This window comes from Erigeron canadensis, chromosome 3, assembly GCF_010389155.1.
Source record: "Erigeron canadensis isolate Cc75 chromosome 3, C_canadensis_v1, whole genome shotgun sequence".
NCBI lineage: Eukaryota > Viridiplantae > Streptophyta > Magnoliopsida > Asterales > Asteraceae > Erigeron > Erigeron canadensis.
Window position 1 is genome coordinate 26,802,654 of NC_057763.1, and position 20,897 is coordinate 26,823,550.

Below are 20,897 nucleotides of genomic sequence, written 5' to 3' on the forward strand. Positions count from 1 at the left end.
CTTATGAATCAAATTATATATTGGCTTTATTCAATTATTTTAACCTATCTCTATCATAAGTCATAACTCATGCTGATAAAAGGAAATTATAGACTACTTTGTTTGTTTTCAAGTGATACATTCTAACAAATCCAGTTTTCAAGTGATTCATAATACATAGATTCATTGCTAGCTCTTTGTCTTTATTTAACTACTTCATGACAAAAACAATTTAGTTACATGTATTTAATAAATCTAGCTACTTTCTCTTTATTCCACTACCCCAATATTCTATTATTGCAGACCAAAAGTGTCGCTTTACACTCGAATTAAAATATAACTATATCTTACATCCTTAGACGAAATTAAATGTAAAAATATAACTACTTATTTGTACATTTAAACTTTAACTTATAAATAGTCAAACATTATGTGCCTATGACACCTTGAAAACGTTGATCTATAGTACCTTAAAATTTTCTAAAGAAAATAAAAAGGAAAATGGAAAACATAACAATCTACCTAACACTGTCAACATATGCAAACTGCCAACAAGTAGATGCATTGCATATGTGAGATGTGACACAATAATACAATATGCTATATTCTTCATATATATATGGGCATATATTACCATAGATTCAAACTTGATTTGTAGGTAAAAATGGAGACCAAAAACAGCATTAATGGTTCTCCATATCACCTTATTCTCAAAAGCCTAACACTCATTCCCATCACACACTACTTGTTAGTAGCATTTTTAGCTTTTGTTATATTTGTGTACAATCTATTCGAAATGCATATTATAGATGACATTTTTAGCGGCTTTGGAGGTAATCATGTAACTCTTACGTTTGAATCATCCTCGGAGTTATATCGAGATGTTGTGTCCAAGTGTCACCTTCTCCATAAGAGGTTAATGCCCGCTTATTTTATTTATTTTTAACTGCAAATATTAATTGTTAGTAGTTAATTTTTCTGCAAATTTAAACGTTAATGTCTAGATATGAACCTGGAACCTCTAGACAGACAAAGTTTATCATGTCATTCTTAGCCTACTAAACAAAGAGCTTATTGTCAGTTAATGCTCACTTTTATAAGAGGGATAGAGGGGCGGTTAGCCCAGTTTCACGGGTACATCGCCGCCACCAGAGGCGGTACCAGGAAAAAATTTTAAAGGGGGCAAACTTAGAAAACTTATGAAAAATAAATCTAAAAGAGGGCAAAATGTTAAAAACCTATAGAAATTTTTTAAAAATTTATGAAAAATTTAAACATACATGACAAAATTTAAATTTGGAGGGGGCATTGGACCCCCTTGCCCCCCCTTTAGTACCGCCCCTGGTCGCCACCCTATCGATTTTGTTACATATGAAACACGGTAGGTTAGATAAATTGATGGCCATCATTCAATATTCGACCATTTGTTGCATTGATTATCCCCCAGCGATTTGACCATTATTAGGGTCGTAAATCAACTAAACGGTTCATGAAACTTTTGGCGGAAAATTCATTCATGTTCATTTGTTTAGTATGGCTCATATGGGGTGAGTCGATGGGTATCCAATTATGGTACTGCAGCTAAAGTTCTTTCCATTACCTTTTTTTTTAAATAAACGAATATGAACACAAATTTGTTTGTTTTAGGTATATGAATGAACATGAACAAAACTCTCAGCTTGTTCGTTCATTTATGTTCATACGTTTGTTTGTTTATGTTCGTGAACATTCATTCATTTATGTTCGTGAACATGCTCATAAATATTCGTTCGTTAATGTTCGTGAACATTTATTCATATATGTTCGTCTATAATGCAAATTATATTTTTTCAAGTATATAATATATTAAATGTTTTAATTAATAGTTATTTATCTATACTTTAAAAACAATAATTAACTACAAACATTTCTTAACCAATTAAACACAATCCTCTTTTCGATTAGATATTAAAATCATATATATGAAAGTTTAGTAATATTAACAAAATATTTTTCTAATAAAGAATTTGAATTCTAATACTTCTAAATATATGTTTGTTTGTTGTTCGTGAACATTAATTATTCGTTCATGAACACAAACGAACGAACATAAACAAGTCAATTTTCTTAATGAACAAACCTGAACATGAACAACTTTATGTTTGTTTATCCTTTCATGAAATGTTCGTTAAGTTTTACGAACGACTATAAACAAAATCTCGTTCGATTTGTTCGGTTCATTTACAACCCTAACCGCTATGCCTTTCAATAAAAAAAAAGACTTTTTTTTATAAAGTAAGAATCATTTACATTAAAATACATTATCCTGCAATTACGAGATATCAAAAATTAGGGTTGATACTTCCATATATACATACTTGATACTTCCATGTCATTACAGTGAAACACAATATTCTTTACGATCTCTATATATCTTTAAAGGTTTTAGACTTTTAGGTAAAATATTAAAGTGAAACAATAGGTTTTTACTTATTAAAATTATCGTGAATCATGGAAAATTGTGTATCAATATATATATATACTTGTTCTTCATCAATATTTATACATCAATTTTATTATGATTAAAAAATGAAGATTTTATGATATATGTTTTACTTTAATACCTATTCTAAAAACACCGACTAACCCACTATATTGAAAACCATTTTACTAAAATGTATTCAAGTAATACCAAAAAAGTTCCCCCAACACAATCTCAGTCTCAACTCTCAACCAACTATTCAAGTCTATCCATGTGCCACTGCAAAACTTATATCAAAACCAATATTATTCGCAATATTCCCAAGATCAATCGGTTTTAAAGCTTTGAAATAATTAAAAGACGGTTCTGGATAAATAAAAAATATTAAAAATATCTATAAGAACAGTTTGTACTAATTAAAGAAAGATGAAAAACATTTGAAAATTGTGTGAAAAAAGTTTCTCACACAATTTTTAATTATTATCCTTTAATTTTCGGGGTATTTTTTTTACATAAAGGGGATGTATTTTTTTGTATTATCATTTTTACACATTTACTTCTATTAATATATATATTAAAAATAAAGGTACAGAAATGCGTATAAAGAATAGTAACAGGTCATTTTATTTCTTTGGGCCTGTTTTCATTTTCTTAATGGGCCACTTGATTTTCTTATGTTTTGGGCTTAACAAATTATGTTTTGATTTTTTAAATTACTTTCAATTTGTTTACAAAAGATCACTTATTTTAATTGCATATTATTATTTTTTAAGTTTGTAACATTTTTAAGATTATCTCATCTTATTACAAGTGAACTATTACATAGTATATATACACATAACAATAGAGTGTATGTTTTGAATATATACACCTAACCATCTCCGAAAAATTTGTTTGCAATACTTATTAGTTTCAATGTTTATTTCGGTTGATGTTTTATTATTATGGATTATTTTTGTTTCACTTTTTATTTTCAATGATTTGGGAAATTAGCTTTAATTATGTTTGTATTATTAATTTATTTTTTTATTTTAAATACTTTACGTTCATACTTATTATCTTTTAGAATTTATATAATATATTAATCTGTTATAAAATTATACTGTCGATTTTTTCTAATTTATAATTGCTTACTCATTAAAAAATCAATATCAACTCAGATTATGAGCCATATAATGTTTCTAAAGGCATGTAATAATTTTTACATGGTACAGAATACAATAAATATAATGTCTCCCGGGCAACGTCCGGATAACGTATCTCGTTTTAATTAAACAAGAAGAATTAAAAATTTAGGGAGGGAATACCCACACCTACCATGAAAGGTGTCTTTTTAGACTTGCACTTCCTAAACACTCTGAAATTTAAGTGGTCTGAATTCTGACTTATGGTTTTAACTAGTGTAGATACTTTTCGACTCCATGGATATCTGGTCCACATCTTCAGACTATATTACTAAATCTTTTGGTAAAGACTCCTAAGTTAAACTATGAAAGGTAAGAAGTTTGTCATAATCATAATTCATCAATTATTTACCAAAATTTATTCAGTCTTCTTATTTTATTTGTATGGCCAGAGAGCTATTTCTTTATTCAGATGGTGGAACGGTAGCTTTGGACTGGCTAATGAATTTTGATGGTAATGACATTTCATTTTCTTACTTTTTAGCCTTTTTCTAGAGTAGTTGCATTAGTCCAATATTTATTTCTCTCTATGTCCCATGTGTCCACTTTGGTATGGACACACAATTTTAGAAAATTTTCAACCAATAGAATGTCACATTGCTTTTTCAAAATATTTTGACTCGTTAAAACTTGCAAGTATACACATTGAGACATACTATAATTTTAGGAGAGGGGATATTCGTATCACGACTTCTAAGAAATGTAACTTGTACATTGTGATATATTCATCAAAAATGGTGGTATTGATATGGATGTAAACTACCAATTTTTAACCATACGCCATGTTGTACTGTGTGAAACATATTTGGTAGTGTACGGCTAAAAGTGAGTGGTGTACATATTACTATCCTATTAATATCGCCTCCCTAATTTTAGGGTGGACATTGATTAATTATTATGGATTGAAATGAGTATAACAAAGTGTTTGTAAGTTATTTGTAGCGGGTTAACTTAACTTTTTTGGTGGTCTAAGCAATGACAAATTTTGGGGAACTTGTCCTGAAGTTTCTAACAAAAGCTATCGTCCTTTATTCGGCTTGGGAACGACAAAAATAAACTAAAACTGAATTAATTCACAACAATTATGAGATGACAAACGACCGCTAGGGGACTATGGATTATTTTGAGAAAGAATTTTTGGGCCTGGTAATATACATATCCTTCTACGAATTAAAAAATAGCCGTTGCTGTCCAACTATCTGAAAAACAAACACTAAAAATGTCGAAATTAGACAGCAACTCAATGTGATTGTTCATCTACTAAGTTAAGAAGAGGCCCCCAAATTTAGTCTTGCTTAGAGCCACCAAAAACCTTAATCGGCCCTGCACACAGGCCACAGACTCTCGTTCCTTTTTATTCTAGCCCAAAACGTAAACATAAGCCCAAAGTTAAAGATACTCTAGCCCGAAGCTGAAAAATCTTGAGGCTCTTAACATGTGGAGTCTTTATGAGACCGCTTGACCCTTTAGTACTATTGAGTCAGCCTTGATCAGTAGTCAGTCACAAATTACATGACTGAATCAATTTAAATGACTAAACATTATATGTTTCACTTAGCATCTTATATGTGATTAATGTAGGATCAATCGTCCATCGTTTGGATTTTGATTTTGAATATACAATAGCCACTACTAAATAGAAGAGTAGTTAATGTTTTCTCTCAAACGATTATCATTATTCGACTTGTTATAGAGACAAACTTTCAAGTCAATGGAAGTAATACGGATGCGAAAGTGGTTCCACTCGTGATAGTAGTTCCTGGCTTAACAAGCTATTCTGAATCTCCGGTTAGAGCTTCGGGTCTTGAATGTTTATTACATTTACTTTAATGTTTTCATCACCTTTTTTCTAACTTATGGGGATATCTATATCTATATTAGTACATAAAACACATTGCATACATGATGGCAAAACGTGGATGGAATGTCGTCATATACAATCACCGTGGGCTTGCAGGTGTACCACTCACTGTAAGTCTTCACTACTTATCCATCACACAAGAATTGCATGTTCTAGGCCAAACATAGCAATTCCAACTGAATTGACGGTGTAACTAAACAAAAAAGCTGAACAAGTTTGTAAGAGTTTACATTTCTAATATATGTATTGAGGAACCTTGTTTGTTTCAACAGTCCGATTGCGTCTATCATCCTGGATGGACAGAGGATTTACGCCAAGTAGTGAATCACATACATAATCGACAGCCTGAAACTCCTCTTTATGCTATTGGAACTAGCATTGGAGCCAATGTTTTGGTAAATTAATCTGCCCGTGCTTTTCTTTCTTAGTTTTGCACTTCACACTTATAAAAGTATTTGGCATTAATATAAGTAGTTAAGTACATATGTAAGCCTACACGTGGCAAAATGCCAAAATGGGCAAGTTGGGTAACGGGTCAAAATGGTTTTGGACAACACAGAATCTTAGTGCAACTTGGGCTGATCTGTAATAGTTTCTTGTCTAATATTTTTACTGGTATGCTACTCTTTAACCATTTGTTCATTTCACACAGTTGCTGTAAACTTTCGGTAGATGAGATGCTCACCAGTGATCCAGTATGATTTATTATATTTAACGATCTTCATTTCTGTAGGTAAAATATCTGGGCGAGGATGGGGTTAATGTCCCACTTGTGGGTGCTGCATCTATCTGCAATCCATGGGATCTTTTGGTAAGTTTTCATTTAGTTTATGTTATGTAACTGTTTATATGACCAACGGTAAATGAACTTATAGAAATAGGACTGATCAAATAACCAAGTAAAACTGGAAGTAGTAATTATAAACAATTTACTTGAAGAAAAGTGACATAGAGTTAGATTTTATTAAATTGGTCGTGCGGGTCAAATTGGTTGGAATTCGCTGAATTGAAATTTTATGAGCAAATATGATATACTTTAATACTCCATAGTATAGTGTTTGTTTTTGCTATATTTTTATTTTTTGAAATAGCTTTATAACCATTACTTACTGAATTGAGTCAAGATTAAAAAATGGATACAAATGTAGGTCAGTGCCAGTCAACCTGACATGCTTTGATTGTTACATGCTTTTCCTTATGCAGATGGGTGACAGATTCCTTGCCAGAGGGCTTAGGCAAAGATTTTACGATAAAATTTTAGTGAACGGCTTACAGAACATTGCTAGACAGTATGTCTTCACATTTCCTCTTTTCCTTTTGAATAAAATTCAATTTAATGGCATGTTACTGTAACAAGTAATCAATATCTTCTGTCCAGTGTGGTACCTTTTCTGAGGTAATTTATTTCGAATTTATGTAGGAACCAGGATGTATATGCCCGTGTTGGAAATTGGGAAGGCACCGATAAGGTAATTTTGTGTATTGAATTTTTAAAGTTGATGTGGCAAAATGGGTGGATTGGGTAAGCGGTCAAATCGGAGTTATCGTAGTGGGTCAACTTGGGTTGAACCAGAAAGTTCTTACCCAAAAATGTTTATTAATAGTCAGTGTGTCGAATAGGAGCATGAAAAGTATATTGTTACTCGCTAATTTCTCAAATTTTTTTGATTAAGATCAGGATGTTTTATAAGTCAACTTTTGAGTCATTTGACCTCTGTCCCTATAAAAAAAAAATTATTATTATCTTATGCATTTGATCTTCAGAGATAAAATGTAACCTGAATTGACCCATTCATAAATAAGTCGCACCTGACTTTGACAACTTCAGAGTAATGCATGCTATTCATATTTTCAAATAATGTATTCAATCATACATCCTTTCTACTTTTCAAATCACATCAATAGATTATCTGATACATCTCCTTACAGGCACAAACTGTTGGAGAGTTCAATAATTACAGTTCTCGACTTACTGGAGACTTTGAGGTATTTTGGTTCATTTTAACTACTCGTATTTGTTTTGTCTCAATAACGTCCCTTATTTACTCATTCTTTCTGCACCTCATTTACCAATGATACTTTACTGTTCCTTCAGACAGTTGATGCGTACCATAGATGGGCTAGCAGTGCGCGTTTGGTCATGAATGTAAAGGTGCCACTTCTTTGCATCAATGCCATGGATGACCCTGTCTGCACAAATGAAGCTATTCCTTTTGATGAGTGCCGGTATAAAAAACTAAGTTTCCCTTATCCATGTTAGACATATTTGACTTTTTGTATTGTTTTGCTTCATTACATGATACAAAATGAATGATTTGATATAACCTAACGTCACAGAAAGAACAAAAATATTGTTCTAGCAACTACGCAACATGGTGGACACATTGCATTCTTTGAAGGAATGGCTGGCAAGGATTTGTGGTAAGATTTATGTTTAAATATATTTACCTTTCGCTAATACCTTTTGTTAATCCCATTCGATGAACAATGTTATTATTTCCATTTTGGGATGTTCCATATACTTGACTACCTATGTGCCTTCACCGGCATCATTGCAAATTCTTTTTCTAAAATATTGATTTTGGTCCATAAATTCACTTCGCATCAAAATTTAAGTCCTTTAGACAATTGGCTTGGTACTGAAGCACTAATTTGTTGACACATTCACACATACGATACTCAAGATCGCTCTGTATCTGCTATACAGGTGGGCAAAGGTGGTTGAAGAATACCTGTCTGTTCTGCATTCAAATAAGCTCATTGCTGAACAAACAACTGGTACAACACCACCGAATGGACTCTAGTTTTCCTGTGTTGGACGTTCGTTGTAATATTATGGAATATTTTGAAATGGTGAGTCTGAGGCTAAGGTCGCGGTGTTGCAACTGCTGCTAGAAAGATCAACTACACCATTGTCCAACCATATCTATAAAGTACTAACGATCCAAGTTTTAAGTCGACTAGTGATAGCTGTTTGAACCTTATTGTTGTAACTTCTTGATTTGTCTATCTACTTTACTTCACTTTTGCATTCAAAGAATCAATTCACATCTCAGTTACTTTGGCTCATGTTAATTATTGTGTATTGATCTTAATCTATACTCGTATTTTCTAATGTATAGACACAAAACATCCACTGCCCCTCGTGATTATCGATTGTTAGTCATTAATCGTGCACATCTCAAATACATGATCATCTTTTGCAAAGCTTCAAACGGCAGTAGTACTTCTTATAGTCACATACACTCTTCATTGACGTGATTGTTCAAAAAATCATGATATTCTTGTTGGAAATCAAAAATCAAATTTTAAGTATCCTTCATGGAAAAGATTTTCGTTGTAAAGCTTTTGCTCTGACAAAAAGAACGTTTAAAAACCATCAAACAGTTAAACACTTTTGACTAACTTTTACTATGAGTCAACCATATATCATAATTAAAAAGACTATGAATAACAAATTCCATATTTTATCAAGTATTAACCATAACTATATAATGTATAACACTTTATCTGTACAACCTGTAAAAGCTAAAATTGTCAAAATAAATCTCATTTAGAAAAAGGAAAAGAAAAGTCAACTAATATAGTCAACAAATGTGAGCGCAGCCAAGTGGGCCTTTGGACACAAATATATGGGTGACATACACTCACTCATTGGAGAAAACTAATGGAGCCCAGGGCCAGCAGTGATGGCTATGAGTTGTTGCTCAAAGGCCTTGCCCTCACTCCTATCTCTTACTACTTTTTACTAGCATTTTTAGTTTTAATCATATTTCTGTACAAACTATTCGAAATTCATATTATACATGACATTTTTACCGGATTCAAAGGTCATTTGTATCTCTTACATTTGATCCATCCTCAAATTTATACCGAAATGTCGTATCCAAGTGCCACCTCCTGCACGAAAGGTTCACTCACGTTCATTTTATTTCCGTTTTTAGTATTATATTTTTTATATCTATATATACGCACTAGTGTGCGTGCATGGTAAATTTCTTAGACCATACACGATCACCATACTTGCACATCTTCAAAAACGGCCCTGTATATCTTTTGGTTCTCATCTGTGTGTAGATACTTCTCAACTATGTGGATATCTGGTCCGCATCTTCAGACTATATTGCTCAATCTCTTAGTAAAGACACATAAGTTGAACTACAAAAGGTAAAAGTTAAGCATGTCACAATCATATTTCTAATATATAGAATAGACTGATATTACTAATGAGGCAGAGCTAGTAGGTGGGCTCGAGGGCACCTGGTCCCCTCCAACTAAAACAATTTCTTTTGTAAATTTTCGTTTTAAAGGTTAAATCAACATGATTTTTTTCAATCAGCTCCTCTCAATCAAGTAATCGGGCTCTTAATATAAAATCTTGGCTCCGCCTCCTAATTTTTACCGACTATAGTAACCTTACTAAGTATTTGTACGGACAGGGAACTATTTCGTTGCTCTGATGGCGGAACTTTAGCTTTGGACTGGCTGATGAACCTTGATGGTGATGAGCTTTCTTTTCCTTATAGTTAGCCTTCTTGTAAAATAGTCACATAACCATTAGTATAGTAATTGGTCTTGGGTTGGTTGATTTCATTATTATGTACCATATTTAATTTAGTATAATTTAAAAAACAACTGAGACTAATGTTATTTGTCGTTTATAGTTCTTCTCATTAGTTTTTATGAATATGAATGTTGTGTCAAGGCTTCTTCGGCTGCTATCTGTTATTGACTCACTATGCAACTTTTAGTGTCTTGATTGTTTGGAAAAAAGGGGCAACCAACCATCCGGAAGCCCTCACCAACCCGTCTCATGGCCAAGATGGTTGAGATCAATCACGTGCTATTGGATAATACACCAAAACGGTAAACTTTCAAATGTCGAAATAACCTTTGTTTGGCAACACTTTCCCAGCCCGTATGAACCTATGAGGATACTATCAGAGGGTATACTACATGCAATCAAAATCTACCCCAAATGACTAACGAAATTAGCAAGCAAGCACACACGCAAACACAAAGCTTTTAGCGTTAAAAATCCCTGCTTATAATCCACTATTACCAACAAGAAAGCAATACTAACGGATCTTCTTTAGATGTGCTAGAGGCATAAAATAATCATCAATGACCTTCACTTTTATGCTGCATATCTCCCACTACTAGGTTTTCATCGATGATTGTTTGAATTATCCATATTTTGTTGGCTATCAGCCTATCAATATCTTATGTTGTAAGTATTGTAGAAGTGGCAGCTTTGAATTTGCATATCCAACCAATGCAATTTACTAGGAAGAAGTGTAGTTCTCTCAAGTGATTCCTTTTGTTTGATCTTACTGTAGAGACAAGTTATAAAATCAATGAAAGTAATACTAAAGCGATTCCTCTCATGATAGTGGTACCTGGCTTAACTAGTGATTCGGATTCTCCAGTGAGTATTTTGCACATTGAATGCTTATTACATTAACTTTTGCCTACATAACGAATATGGTAATTAAATTACAAAAAAGAAAGTGTTAGTCGTATAGTTGTTCTTAATGTCTACTTCCTTCTTTTCTAAACCGAGTGATGTCTATCATAGTATATAAAACACATTGCATATACAATGGCAAAGCGTGGATGGAATGTTGTCATATACAATCATCGGGGGCTTGCAGGCATATCACTCACTGTAAGTATTTACAACTCCTCTCTGCCACAAGCCCATTATTTTGCTGTAAATAGTCTTTGCAATCAAGTTGAACATGTTTGTTAATTAGTTTATATGCCAAATATGCATTTTTCTTAAGAGCATTGTTGTATGATGTCACAGTCTAATTGCATCTATACTCCTGGATGGACAGAGGATATACGTGAAGTCGTGAATTATCTTCATCATAGACGACCTGAAACTCAACTTTTTGCAATTGGGACTAGCCTCGGTGCCAATATCTTGGTAAAATACATTGTGAGCATGCATTCATGTATGTTTTGCATCTTCTATATCATTCGTTAACATCCATCTTGTTAATATACATTGGACTGTAACTGTAACCTCTATTAAACACTATTGGACACTGTACCCTCTATTAAACATTCGTTGTCAACTTGCAGTAGATGAAAATATGAGATAGATGCTTTACCTGTGGAGGAGTATGATTATAGTATATTTAACCATTATTAATCTTGTAGGTAAAATATCTCGGTGAAGATGGAGTTAATGTTCCGCTTGTTGGGGCTGCATCTATCTGTAATCCTTGGGATCTTTTGGTTAGTCTTTAATTGGCATTCAGTAAATTACCTGCAGAAAAAAATGCTAATGATGATAGAAATGATCACACAAATGTTGAGGCAGTAATTTCAGTTTACACTAGAATATGTCAACTACAGTTAGTTTTTTTTTTCTCTAACGGGTTGGGTAGCTCAAAAAATTAAAACAGATCAAATCCACAGGACGGGACTTTTTGATTTTATTTTTATAATTTGAGAAACTATCCATCGCCGGGCATCGAGTGAGTTCAGTGCAAGCTTTGATAATATAACTTTAGTAATTTTATTTATGATAGAAAATGTTTGCAGGTCACCTAACCAATTCCAGCAGGTTTTGACTATTATTTGCACTCCCTTGTGCAGATGGGCGACAGATTCTTAGCCAGAGGCCTGATGCAGATATTCTATGATAGAGTTTTAGTAAACGGTTTACAGAATATTGCAAAGCGGTATGTCTTCACTCTTCATCTTCTTCGTTTCTAATCAACTCAACTTTAACTGTATTTTTGCTTACTGAAAGCAGTAATTGATATATGATGTCCAACATTGACAGTAAAGCTTTAAAGAAATTTGTTTGGATTTTTGTCTTTTTTAGGAACCCGGTTGTCTATGCTCATATTGGAGATTGGGAAGGCATGAATAAGGTAACCATGTATATTGTATTTTGCAATTCTTGCATTTGTCTTTTGAACATAAATGTGGGTAATGGAGGAACTTGTTATGAATTTGCATGTTTCGGGTATTTTAAAGCCATGGACTTAAAATTTGCGTAACCCTCCCGGATGCCTCAAATCATGTGAAAATAAAAACGGGTCAGGTAATGGGCCAAAACGGTTGGTACATGTCAGGATGGGTAAACCCGACGCATTTTTTTCCAAAAAAAGGCTTTCCCAATAGTTAATGTGTCTGTTACAATCATAAAGATTTTGTTACCTCAATAGTAATGTAACTTTTGACTAAAAGCATTCAAGCTGTCTAATACATTAACAATACATTTTGGGCAACTTTCAACCCATTTTCTTTTAACCTTTCAGCTTGTGTATATTATCATTCAGACCAGTTAGAATTAACAAATATAAATTAAATCGACCCGTTCAAAAGGAAAAGGTTGAAGTCGCCACCTCTACCTCTAAGAAATGCATTGTATATCTTCTAAAAAGATAATTTTCTTATAAGTTTTTTGTAGTTAACAATTTTATATCAGTTACTTCTCTAATACATCTCCTTGCAGGCACGTTCTGTTGGAGAGTTCAATAACTACAGTTCTCGATTTATCGGAAATTTTGAGGTACTGTAATTCATTTAAATATAAAATTTTTGCAACTGCATTCCATTTTTCTTCACTGTTCTAGCTCTCTTTTACTAAAGATGACATGCCGTATTTTCAGAGCCTTGATGCATATTACAGATGGGCTAGCAGTGCCCGTCTTGTCACAAAAATAAGGGTGCCACTTCTCTGCATCAACGCCATAGATGACCCTGTCTGCACTGATGAAGCTATTCCATATGATGAATGCCGGTATGAAAATTTAAGTTTTTTTTTTATTCTTGTCATACATAAGCTAATCTAGCATAACTAATGGGCAACCCAGTTCGACAAAATGCCTAAATTTCCATTAAAAAACTCTGAAGCTACATGATTCATTATGAATGACCTGATGTAATTTTCTGACAGCGAGAACAAAAATATTGTTCTGGCAACCACACAACATGGAGGACACCTCGCGTTCTTTGAAGGAATATCCGGGAAGAATTTGTGGTAACTTTCTCTTGTGATATCGTTATTGTGAATTATTTAATTGTCAATATATACATGCACAGTTGCACACGATGATAATCAAGATCGCTCTGTATCTACTACTATATAGGTGGGCAAGGGTAGTTGAAGAATACCTCTCGGTTCTACATTCAAGAACCTTAGTCGCGAACAAATAACAGGTACAGAAACATCGAATGACCTGTACTTGTCATGTTTTAGAACAACTATCTATCATTTCAAAGTAAGATAATGAAGTATACCTCCTAACGTGACGTTCGTTCTTATAAAGCAAGTCCCCACGCCCTCACACTTCAATTTTTAAAAATTTGCAGGTTGACCAAAACAAGAACATGTTAAGGATTAACGAATGGAAATGAAAATCGAAATTTCTGCAATTAGGTTGATATGATCATGGCTACTAATAAAGTCAGAATATAAACCAAAAAAACATACAGAATAGGAGTCTTGGTCATTGCTAATGTATAATATATTGTACCCTAATATTATGGAAGTTGTGGTAAGCATTGTAATGTTTTTGATTTGCGACAAGGGGTGACATATATTGGGTGGGGGTCGGTGAGCTAGAAAGATCAACTAGACTACCGTCCACCATTTGTGTGAAGTTGTAAATACATGAATACACGATAAGACTTTTCAATCGTCTAGTGATTGCTACTTAAAGTTGTCTATAATTGTCATTTGGCTTCTTGATTTGTGTTTTTACTTATGTTTGGCACCACAGAATCTCTTCTGATCTCAAGATTTTTGGTTGATCTTCCCTTCCTTATATATCAAGGATTGGATTCAATACTTAAATTTTCTTATTTCACTGGGGTCTCATTAAGCTTTCAACATTGATTAAACATAAAATTTGAAGCCACCAGTTTATAAGCACAAATTCAGGTTAAACTAGATTTTAACTAAATAGTTGAGCCCGAATGCTGGGTTATGAGTTTTTGAACTAAAGAATTGAGCCCGAATTCTGGGTTATGATATTATTAGCTACAAGTTTTGAAATACCAAAAATTGAAAATAGTCTTCTGCAAAGGGCTCATGTATTTTGCCAAAAACCAAAAACAAACTCTCTGAATTATCCCAAACTAAAGAATCAAGTGTTTTTAAGACTGTAGGTGCATTGTCAAAACTGCTATTGGGAGTGCAAGGTAGCTCATATCACCCAAGAGATCATCCGTCAAGCAGCAAACAGCATGTAGTTCTCCGATACAACCAGCTGATGACATGTTACCTAGGGACATAGATATTATGCCTAAAATGATTGATACTGGAAAAAAAACATTCTGAAGTTTGGTAACAGCAGAGAGCATAACTTGGTACAGAATTTGTGTTGTGTATTATTGATCGAATATTGATGTTGTACATGTGTGTATATATAAATTACAATATTACATAATAAACCCTCTAGTATGACACACTATCTAATTATGGTTTAACATCTAATTGTCTAATATTCCCCCGCAAGCTAAGGCCGGGGAGCGACCTTGAGCTTGGACCGTAAGATCAGAAATCTTGGAGACGGCAATGGCGTTGTGAAGACATCTGCAATCTGATCGTCTGTAGAGATGAACTGAACTCGAAGTTTTCCTTGAGCAACCTGTTCTCGGACAAAGTGAAAATCAACTTTAACATGTTTGGTGCGGGCATGAAAGACAGGATTTGCGGACAAGTAAGTTGCACCCAGATTATCACACCATAGTGTAGGAGCTGATCTGACTGGGACATGTAATTCGTGTAAGAGTGTTTTTAACCATGTTAGCTCAGCAACCGTATCTGCAAGGGCTTTGTACTCTCATTCAGTAGATGACCGAGAGACAGTTTTCTATTTTCGTGCAGACCATGAAACAAGATTCGACCCAAGATATATCGAATAGCCCCCATGGATCCGCGGTCATCTGGACACCCAGCCCAATCAGCATCAGAGAAAGCACATAGGCCGTGATGAGTTGCATCAGCATATGCATGAACAACAGGAGCCGACTGCTGCTGAATAAGAAGCCCATGGGTGAGAGTACCTTTCAAGTAACGTAGGATGCGTTTAACAGTGGACCAGTGATTCATTGTTGGTGAATGCATAAATTGGCAGACTTTGTTGACTGCATAGGTGATATCTGGACGTGATAACGTTACATATTGAAGTGCCCCAACAATCTGCCTATATTTCACAGGATTGTCACAAGCTGGGCTGTCACCCAAGGTAAGTGTAGAACCGGTTGCAATTGGTGAAGAAACTGGTTTGGCATCAGATAATCCTGCCCGTTGTAAGAGTTCCAAGATATATTTTTGCTGGGAAAGAACAATGTCAGTCCCCTGGTAAACAACTTCAAGGCCTAAAAAGTAAGACAAACGACCCATGTCCTGGACAGGGAAGAACTGACTAAGGTTTTGAACCACCTGATCAATTGCTTGAGGGTTATTTCCCGTCAAAATGATGTCATCAACGTATACGAGCATGTATAATAATGTTCCCCGGGAAGACTAAATAAACAAAGAGGGGTCGGTCCTTGAGCCCGTGAATCCAAGTTGAATAAAAGTAGTAGACAACCGATGAAACCAAGCTCTAGGGGCCTGTTTTAGTCCATACAGGGACTTATGAAGGAGACAAACATGATCTGGTCTCTGGGATCAATAAAACCAGGAGGTTGCTCAAGGTATACAGTCTCTTGTAAGTCACCATGGAGAAAGGCATTATGAATGTCAAGCTGTCGAAGATGCCATTTTTGTGTAACAGCTAAAGATAACACAAGACAAATGGTAGTAGCCTTAACAACCGGGCTAAAGGTGTCTTGATAATCAACCCCCAGTTGCTGTCGAAACCCTTTTGCAACTAGTCGTGCTTTATAACGAGTAATTGCCCGGGTAGGACCCCGTTTCAGCTTGTAAAGCCACTTGCAATCAACTATGTTGGTACCTGGAACACAGGGAACTAGTGTCCACGTGCCATTTCACAACAAGGCCGAGTACTCCTCAGCCATGGCAAGACGCCATTATGGATGTTGGTTGGCAACAGTAAAGGAGTCGGGTTCAGTTTCAGTCTTGGAAGCTCTACAGTGAAAAGAAGATGCATTGTAGTGTGTAACAGGTTTAGGATTTTGTCGAAGGTTGGCTGGGCGGGTGCGTGGAGCAGGTTGCGGATTGGTAGGCGGTGGGTTATGTGTATGAGCCGAAGGCTCGGCTGTGACAGCGGCGTCCTTTGGGCGACGCCCATAAACAAAGAGTAAAGGTGGGTGATAAGGTGGTGGTGGAGGAGGGGGGGTAGGTATGCTAGGAGAATGTGTGGAGGGTGTTGTTGTGGAAGTAGGGATAGTGCTAGGTGTGGACATAGTGGAAGTCGAAGGTGTGGGTGGAGAGTTGTTGGGTGTGGACATGTCCTCCAAAGGTGTAGGTAATGGGTATGAGGAGATGTACGGTTCAGGTGAAGTTGGGGAGGGAGGCGAGCAAGGGGGCTTGTGGAATGGGAAACGTATTTCATTAAACCGAACATGTCAAGCAATATACAGGCGATCGGTTGTAAGGTCAAAGCATCGATAACCATGGTGATTAAGGCTATACCCAAGAAAGACACACGATGTGGATCGGAAGTCCATTTTGTAGCTGTTGTAGGGTCGAAGGTGTGGGAAGCATTGGGAACCAAAGACCCCGAGGAAGGAGTAATCCAGGGTTCGTTTAAAGAGGTGTTGGAATGGTGAGATGGAAGAGTTGGTACGAGAGGGCATCCTATTTATGAGGTAGACTGCGGTGTCGAAAGCAAAGTGCCAGAAACGCCGTGGAACATGAGATTGGGTGAGAAGGGTAAGGCCGGTTTCGACAACGTGTCGATGTCGGCGTTCCACAATACCGTTCTGTTCACTTGTATGGGGACACGAGAGACGATGAGTGATGCCAATTGTGTTGAAGAACGAGGAGAGGTTACGAAATTCCCCTCCCCAATCGGTTTGCACAGACTTAACTTTGGTGCTAAATTGTCTTTCGACCATAACCAAAAATTGTTTAAATACAGGAAAGACGTCATATTTTAATTTCAGAGGAAAAAACCACATGTATTTGGAGTAATGATCAACACATAGTAGAAAATATTTATGGCCTTCAAATGAGGGAACAGGAGATGGTCCCCAAACATCACAAAACAAAAGATCTAAAACATGAGAACTTTTAAAATTTGATGCTGACAAATGTAACTTAGAAGATTTGCCAATAGAACATGAATCACAAAAAGTACTAGGACAATTGTTTTCCAACGATAAATGATAAAAAGATAACATGGACTTCAAAAGTTGTGGATGTGGATGCCCCAATCTTTGATGCCAAATTGTAGCAGAAGCACGTGTAGCTGAAAACGAAGCTTTAGGAACTTGTTGAAAACTTGGAGACTTGAATGAGTAAAGGCCATTATTGCTCGGACCAGTGAGGAGGATAGTGTGTGTAAGCTTGTCCTTCACAGCAAAAAAGGTAGCGTGAAATTCAAAGTAAACATTATTGTCAGGGCAAAATTTTTGAACAGAAATGAGGTTTTGTTGAAGGTCAGGTACATGTAAAATATTTCGGAGATCAAAGGTTTTGGATGGTGAATGAATATGGGATGAACCAATATGTAATATGGGTAAACCCTTACCGTTGCCAACATGAAGGTTGTCACCACCATAATAGGCTTCAGAATTGTCGAAAGTGGAGAGATCTCGTGCAGCATGGTGAGTGGACCCCGTATCCGGGAGCCAACTAGTTGAAGCACAAGACCTGTAACATGCAAAGTTAGCCGAGGGTGGGTGGCGTGACCGAACAGTGGCAATGTCTCGGTAAGAACACTGAGATGGAGTATGCCCTATGCCACACCTGTTACAAGTACCATAAACAGTTGTCTGGTTAGTTGCCCAACTAAATTGGTCACGATTACCTCCTAAATTACGATTGTAGTTTCCACGTCCCCTAGAGTTGCCTTGTCGATTGTTTGGACGTCGGTCACGGTTGTTGGGTGACCTGCTTGTGTAATAGGCTTGTGGTTGAGAGGCTGGCAATTGAAGCTACAATCCTAATTGAGCGGCCAGTTGTTGGACAACTTGAATAGCATCAGATTGTGAAACCTGGGAGGTAGTGGCAGCGGGTGTAACGGCAACAGAGAACGCTTGGGTGGGGGCTATGCTCGGGGTTGTTTTCTTCGCCATGTAACCATGATCAGCTAATAGGGAATTCAAATCATTCAAGGCAACCTGCCGGGATAGGGCTGTTGTCTTTACTCCATGATACTCTTCACTTAGCCCGGAGATCACAAGCATGACAAGGTCCTTTTCTTTCATTGGTTCGCCAATATTTGCAAGGGCAGTAGCATATTCCTGAGCCCTGGTCAAGTAATCAGAGGAAGATTCATCACTTTTCATCTCAATCCGTAGTAGTTGAGTTTTTAATGTGTATTCCCTCGAGGCAGTGTGAGGGGCATAAGCACGTTCTAGTGATAGCCAAAGATCACGAGAAGTAGCTCCCTAGACATGTTGGAACGAGCTTTCTGATATTGTAGAGAGTATTAGCATGCGAACATGGGCATCATTAGACACCCAAATAGCATGTTGGGGATTTGCCTCAGTAACAGCTGGCGGCGTTTGTGATCCTTCAGCAACGGCTGCTTTTCCTGTAGTAATATTGATGGTGGTTGGTGGAGATGGGATTGTGCCATCTACATAGCCATACAAGTTGTTTGTAACAAGGAACGGTTGTATCATGGTCTTCCAGTAGCCATAGTTGGAGGAGGTTAAGGTAAAACCAAACTTGTAAGAGTTGTGAGTAGTCTTTTCCTTCTGATCAAAAGCAGTGAGGGTTGTCATTATTGTTGCAGTGTGTTTGTGAAGGAGGTTGATTGGAGGAGCTGGCAGAAAATAGGGGCTGAGATTGGCGGTTGTGTGGCTACTTTGTGGAGCAGAATTAGGGTTAGGGTTGTGGGGACGTGTTAGGGTTAGGCTCTGATACCACAATAAACTTCGTACAGAATTTGTGTTGTGTATTATTGATCGAATATTGATGCTGTACATGTGTGTATATATAAATTACAATATTACATAATAAACCCTCTAGTATGACACACTATCTAATTATGGTTTAACATCTAATTGTCTAATAAGTTGCACGACAATTCAGTTGCATGATGGTTGTCGAATTTTGAATACAAAAGCAATTCCAAACTAAGTATTTATATAAACAATGGTTATCGAAGAACCTTGGATACAAAGTATCCTTTTCAAACCCGGTCAACAAACTAATATAGTACTAGTAATATATACATACTAAGCATCGGAAACCTTGAGACTCAGAAGATGAGTGGTTTACAATGCCAAATTTTAGCAATTTTATCTAGGGCTTTCCATGATTCATGAGTGAGATCAGGCAGGTCCAAGAACTCCAAAATCTCTTTAGTAGACTTGTCACCAAGCAGATCAACTAAATGATTATGTGTGAGGTCTAAAAGGCTTTGGATATGCAATTGGTAAGCAGCCTTGAAATGAAAAATCATTTAGTTGACCTGCTTGGTGACAAGTCTATTAAAGAACTCACTCAGGCAGGTCCAAGAACTCCAAAACCCCTTTAGTAAACTCGTCACCAAGCAGGTCAACTAAATGATTATGCGTCAGGTCCAGAAGGCTTTGGAAATGCAATTGGAAAGCCAAAAGTGGAATTAAATCTATTAGTTGACCTGCTTGGTGACAAGTCTACTAAAGAGGTGACAACTTCAAGAGTTCAATAAGATAGCGAAAAATATACAAATTATATATAAATTATATATAGTCGTTTAAAACACATGAGTCAATGGAATATGAAATAAGAATCCCTCAAGATCTGAGTTTTTGTGAAGATTGCTCTTACAAACTTCTTTAGCTAGCTGAGGCGCCAACTAATTTGATCCAGAGATTCATTCTTTTTTTCTTTTTTTTTTCGTCTTTCTCAACTAAAGTCCATGTTCTGATTAGTGTACCTTTTTTTGAAGTTTTTAACAATCATATTTAGATCTTCCAATTACGAATAAACAAAACGTGTTCCAAAATCCTTCCTACCCAAATGAGACTTCAATTTTATCCTGATCTTTATATAAAGAATCAATATTTATAGACATTTATATTCAAATTCAAATCTCTGATTATTTCGAGTATATAAAAATCAATATATATAGTCATATAGAATATGAAACAAGCCAGCCTTATTTCCACACATGTAGCTAGCTTCCTTCATCACTTGGATTGTTATAAGTTCTAATCGGATAACCCGTAATTCGGTGAGACTAGGCTTTCGACGCATATAGCTTCTGCAACCGAGTCCTCCCATTCCAGAGGATACAAAGTATCGGCTTGATATTTACAAAGACTTTTTTCTTCAACGTCGTATATCAGCATTAGATTATCTCCCAAGATCCGA

At 35.8% G+C, this 20,897-nt stretch overlaps 1 protein-coding gene and 1 pseudogene across 1 annotated transcript; both read left to right on the forward strand.

Moving 5' to 3' along the window:
- The first annotated feature begins 639 nt into the window (after positions 1-639).
- Positions 640-8,544, forward strand: LOC122592684 (embryogenesis-associated protein EMB8-like). The gene is made up of 13 exons (XM_043764969.1): positions 640-894; positions 3,847-3,936; positions 4,017-4,078; positions 5,318-5,412; positions 5,506-5,595; positions 5,758-5,880; positions 6,219-6,296; positions 6,689-6,774; positions 6,906-6,954; positions 7,415-7,471; positions 7,581-7,711; positions 7,823-7,906; positions 8,193-8,544. The coding sequence occupies exons 1-13, from the start codon at positions 644-646 to the stop codon at positions 8,287-8,289; spliced, it is 1,293 nt and encodes a 430-aa protein (XP_043620904.1). The 5' UTR covers positions 640-643; the 3' UTR covers positions 8,290-8,544.
- Positions 8,545-9,152: 608 nt separating this feature from the next.
- LOC122591796 lies at positions 9,153-14,177 on the forward strand (annotated as a pseudogene).
- Positions 14,178-20,897: the final 6,720 nt, after the last annotated feature.

Bases quoted from the DNA above. Each gene is read 5' to 3' on its own strand.
- LOC122592684 (XM_043764969.1), top strand. From the start codon at position 644: ATGGAGACCAAAAACAGCATTAATGGTTCTCCATATCACCTTATTCTC. The intron at 3,937-4,016 runs GTAAGAAGTTTG...TTGTATGGCCAG, and splicing joins CCTAAGTTAAACTATGAAAG to AGAGCTATTTCTTTATTCAG. The intron at 5,596-5,757 runs GTAAGTCTTCAC...TTGTTTCAACAG, and splicing joins TTGCAGGTGTACCACTCACT to TCCGATTGCGTCTATCATCC.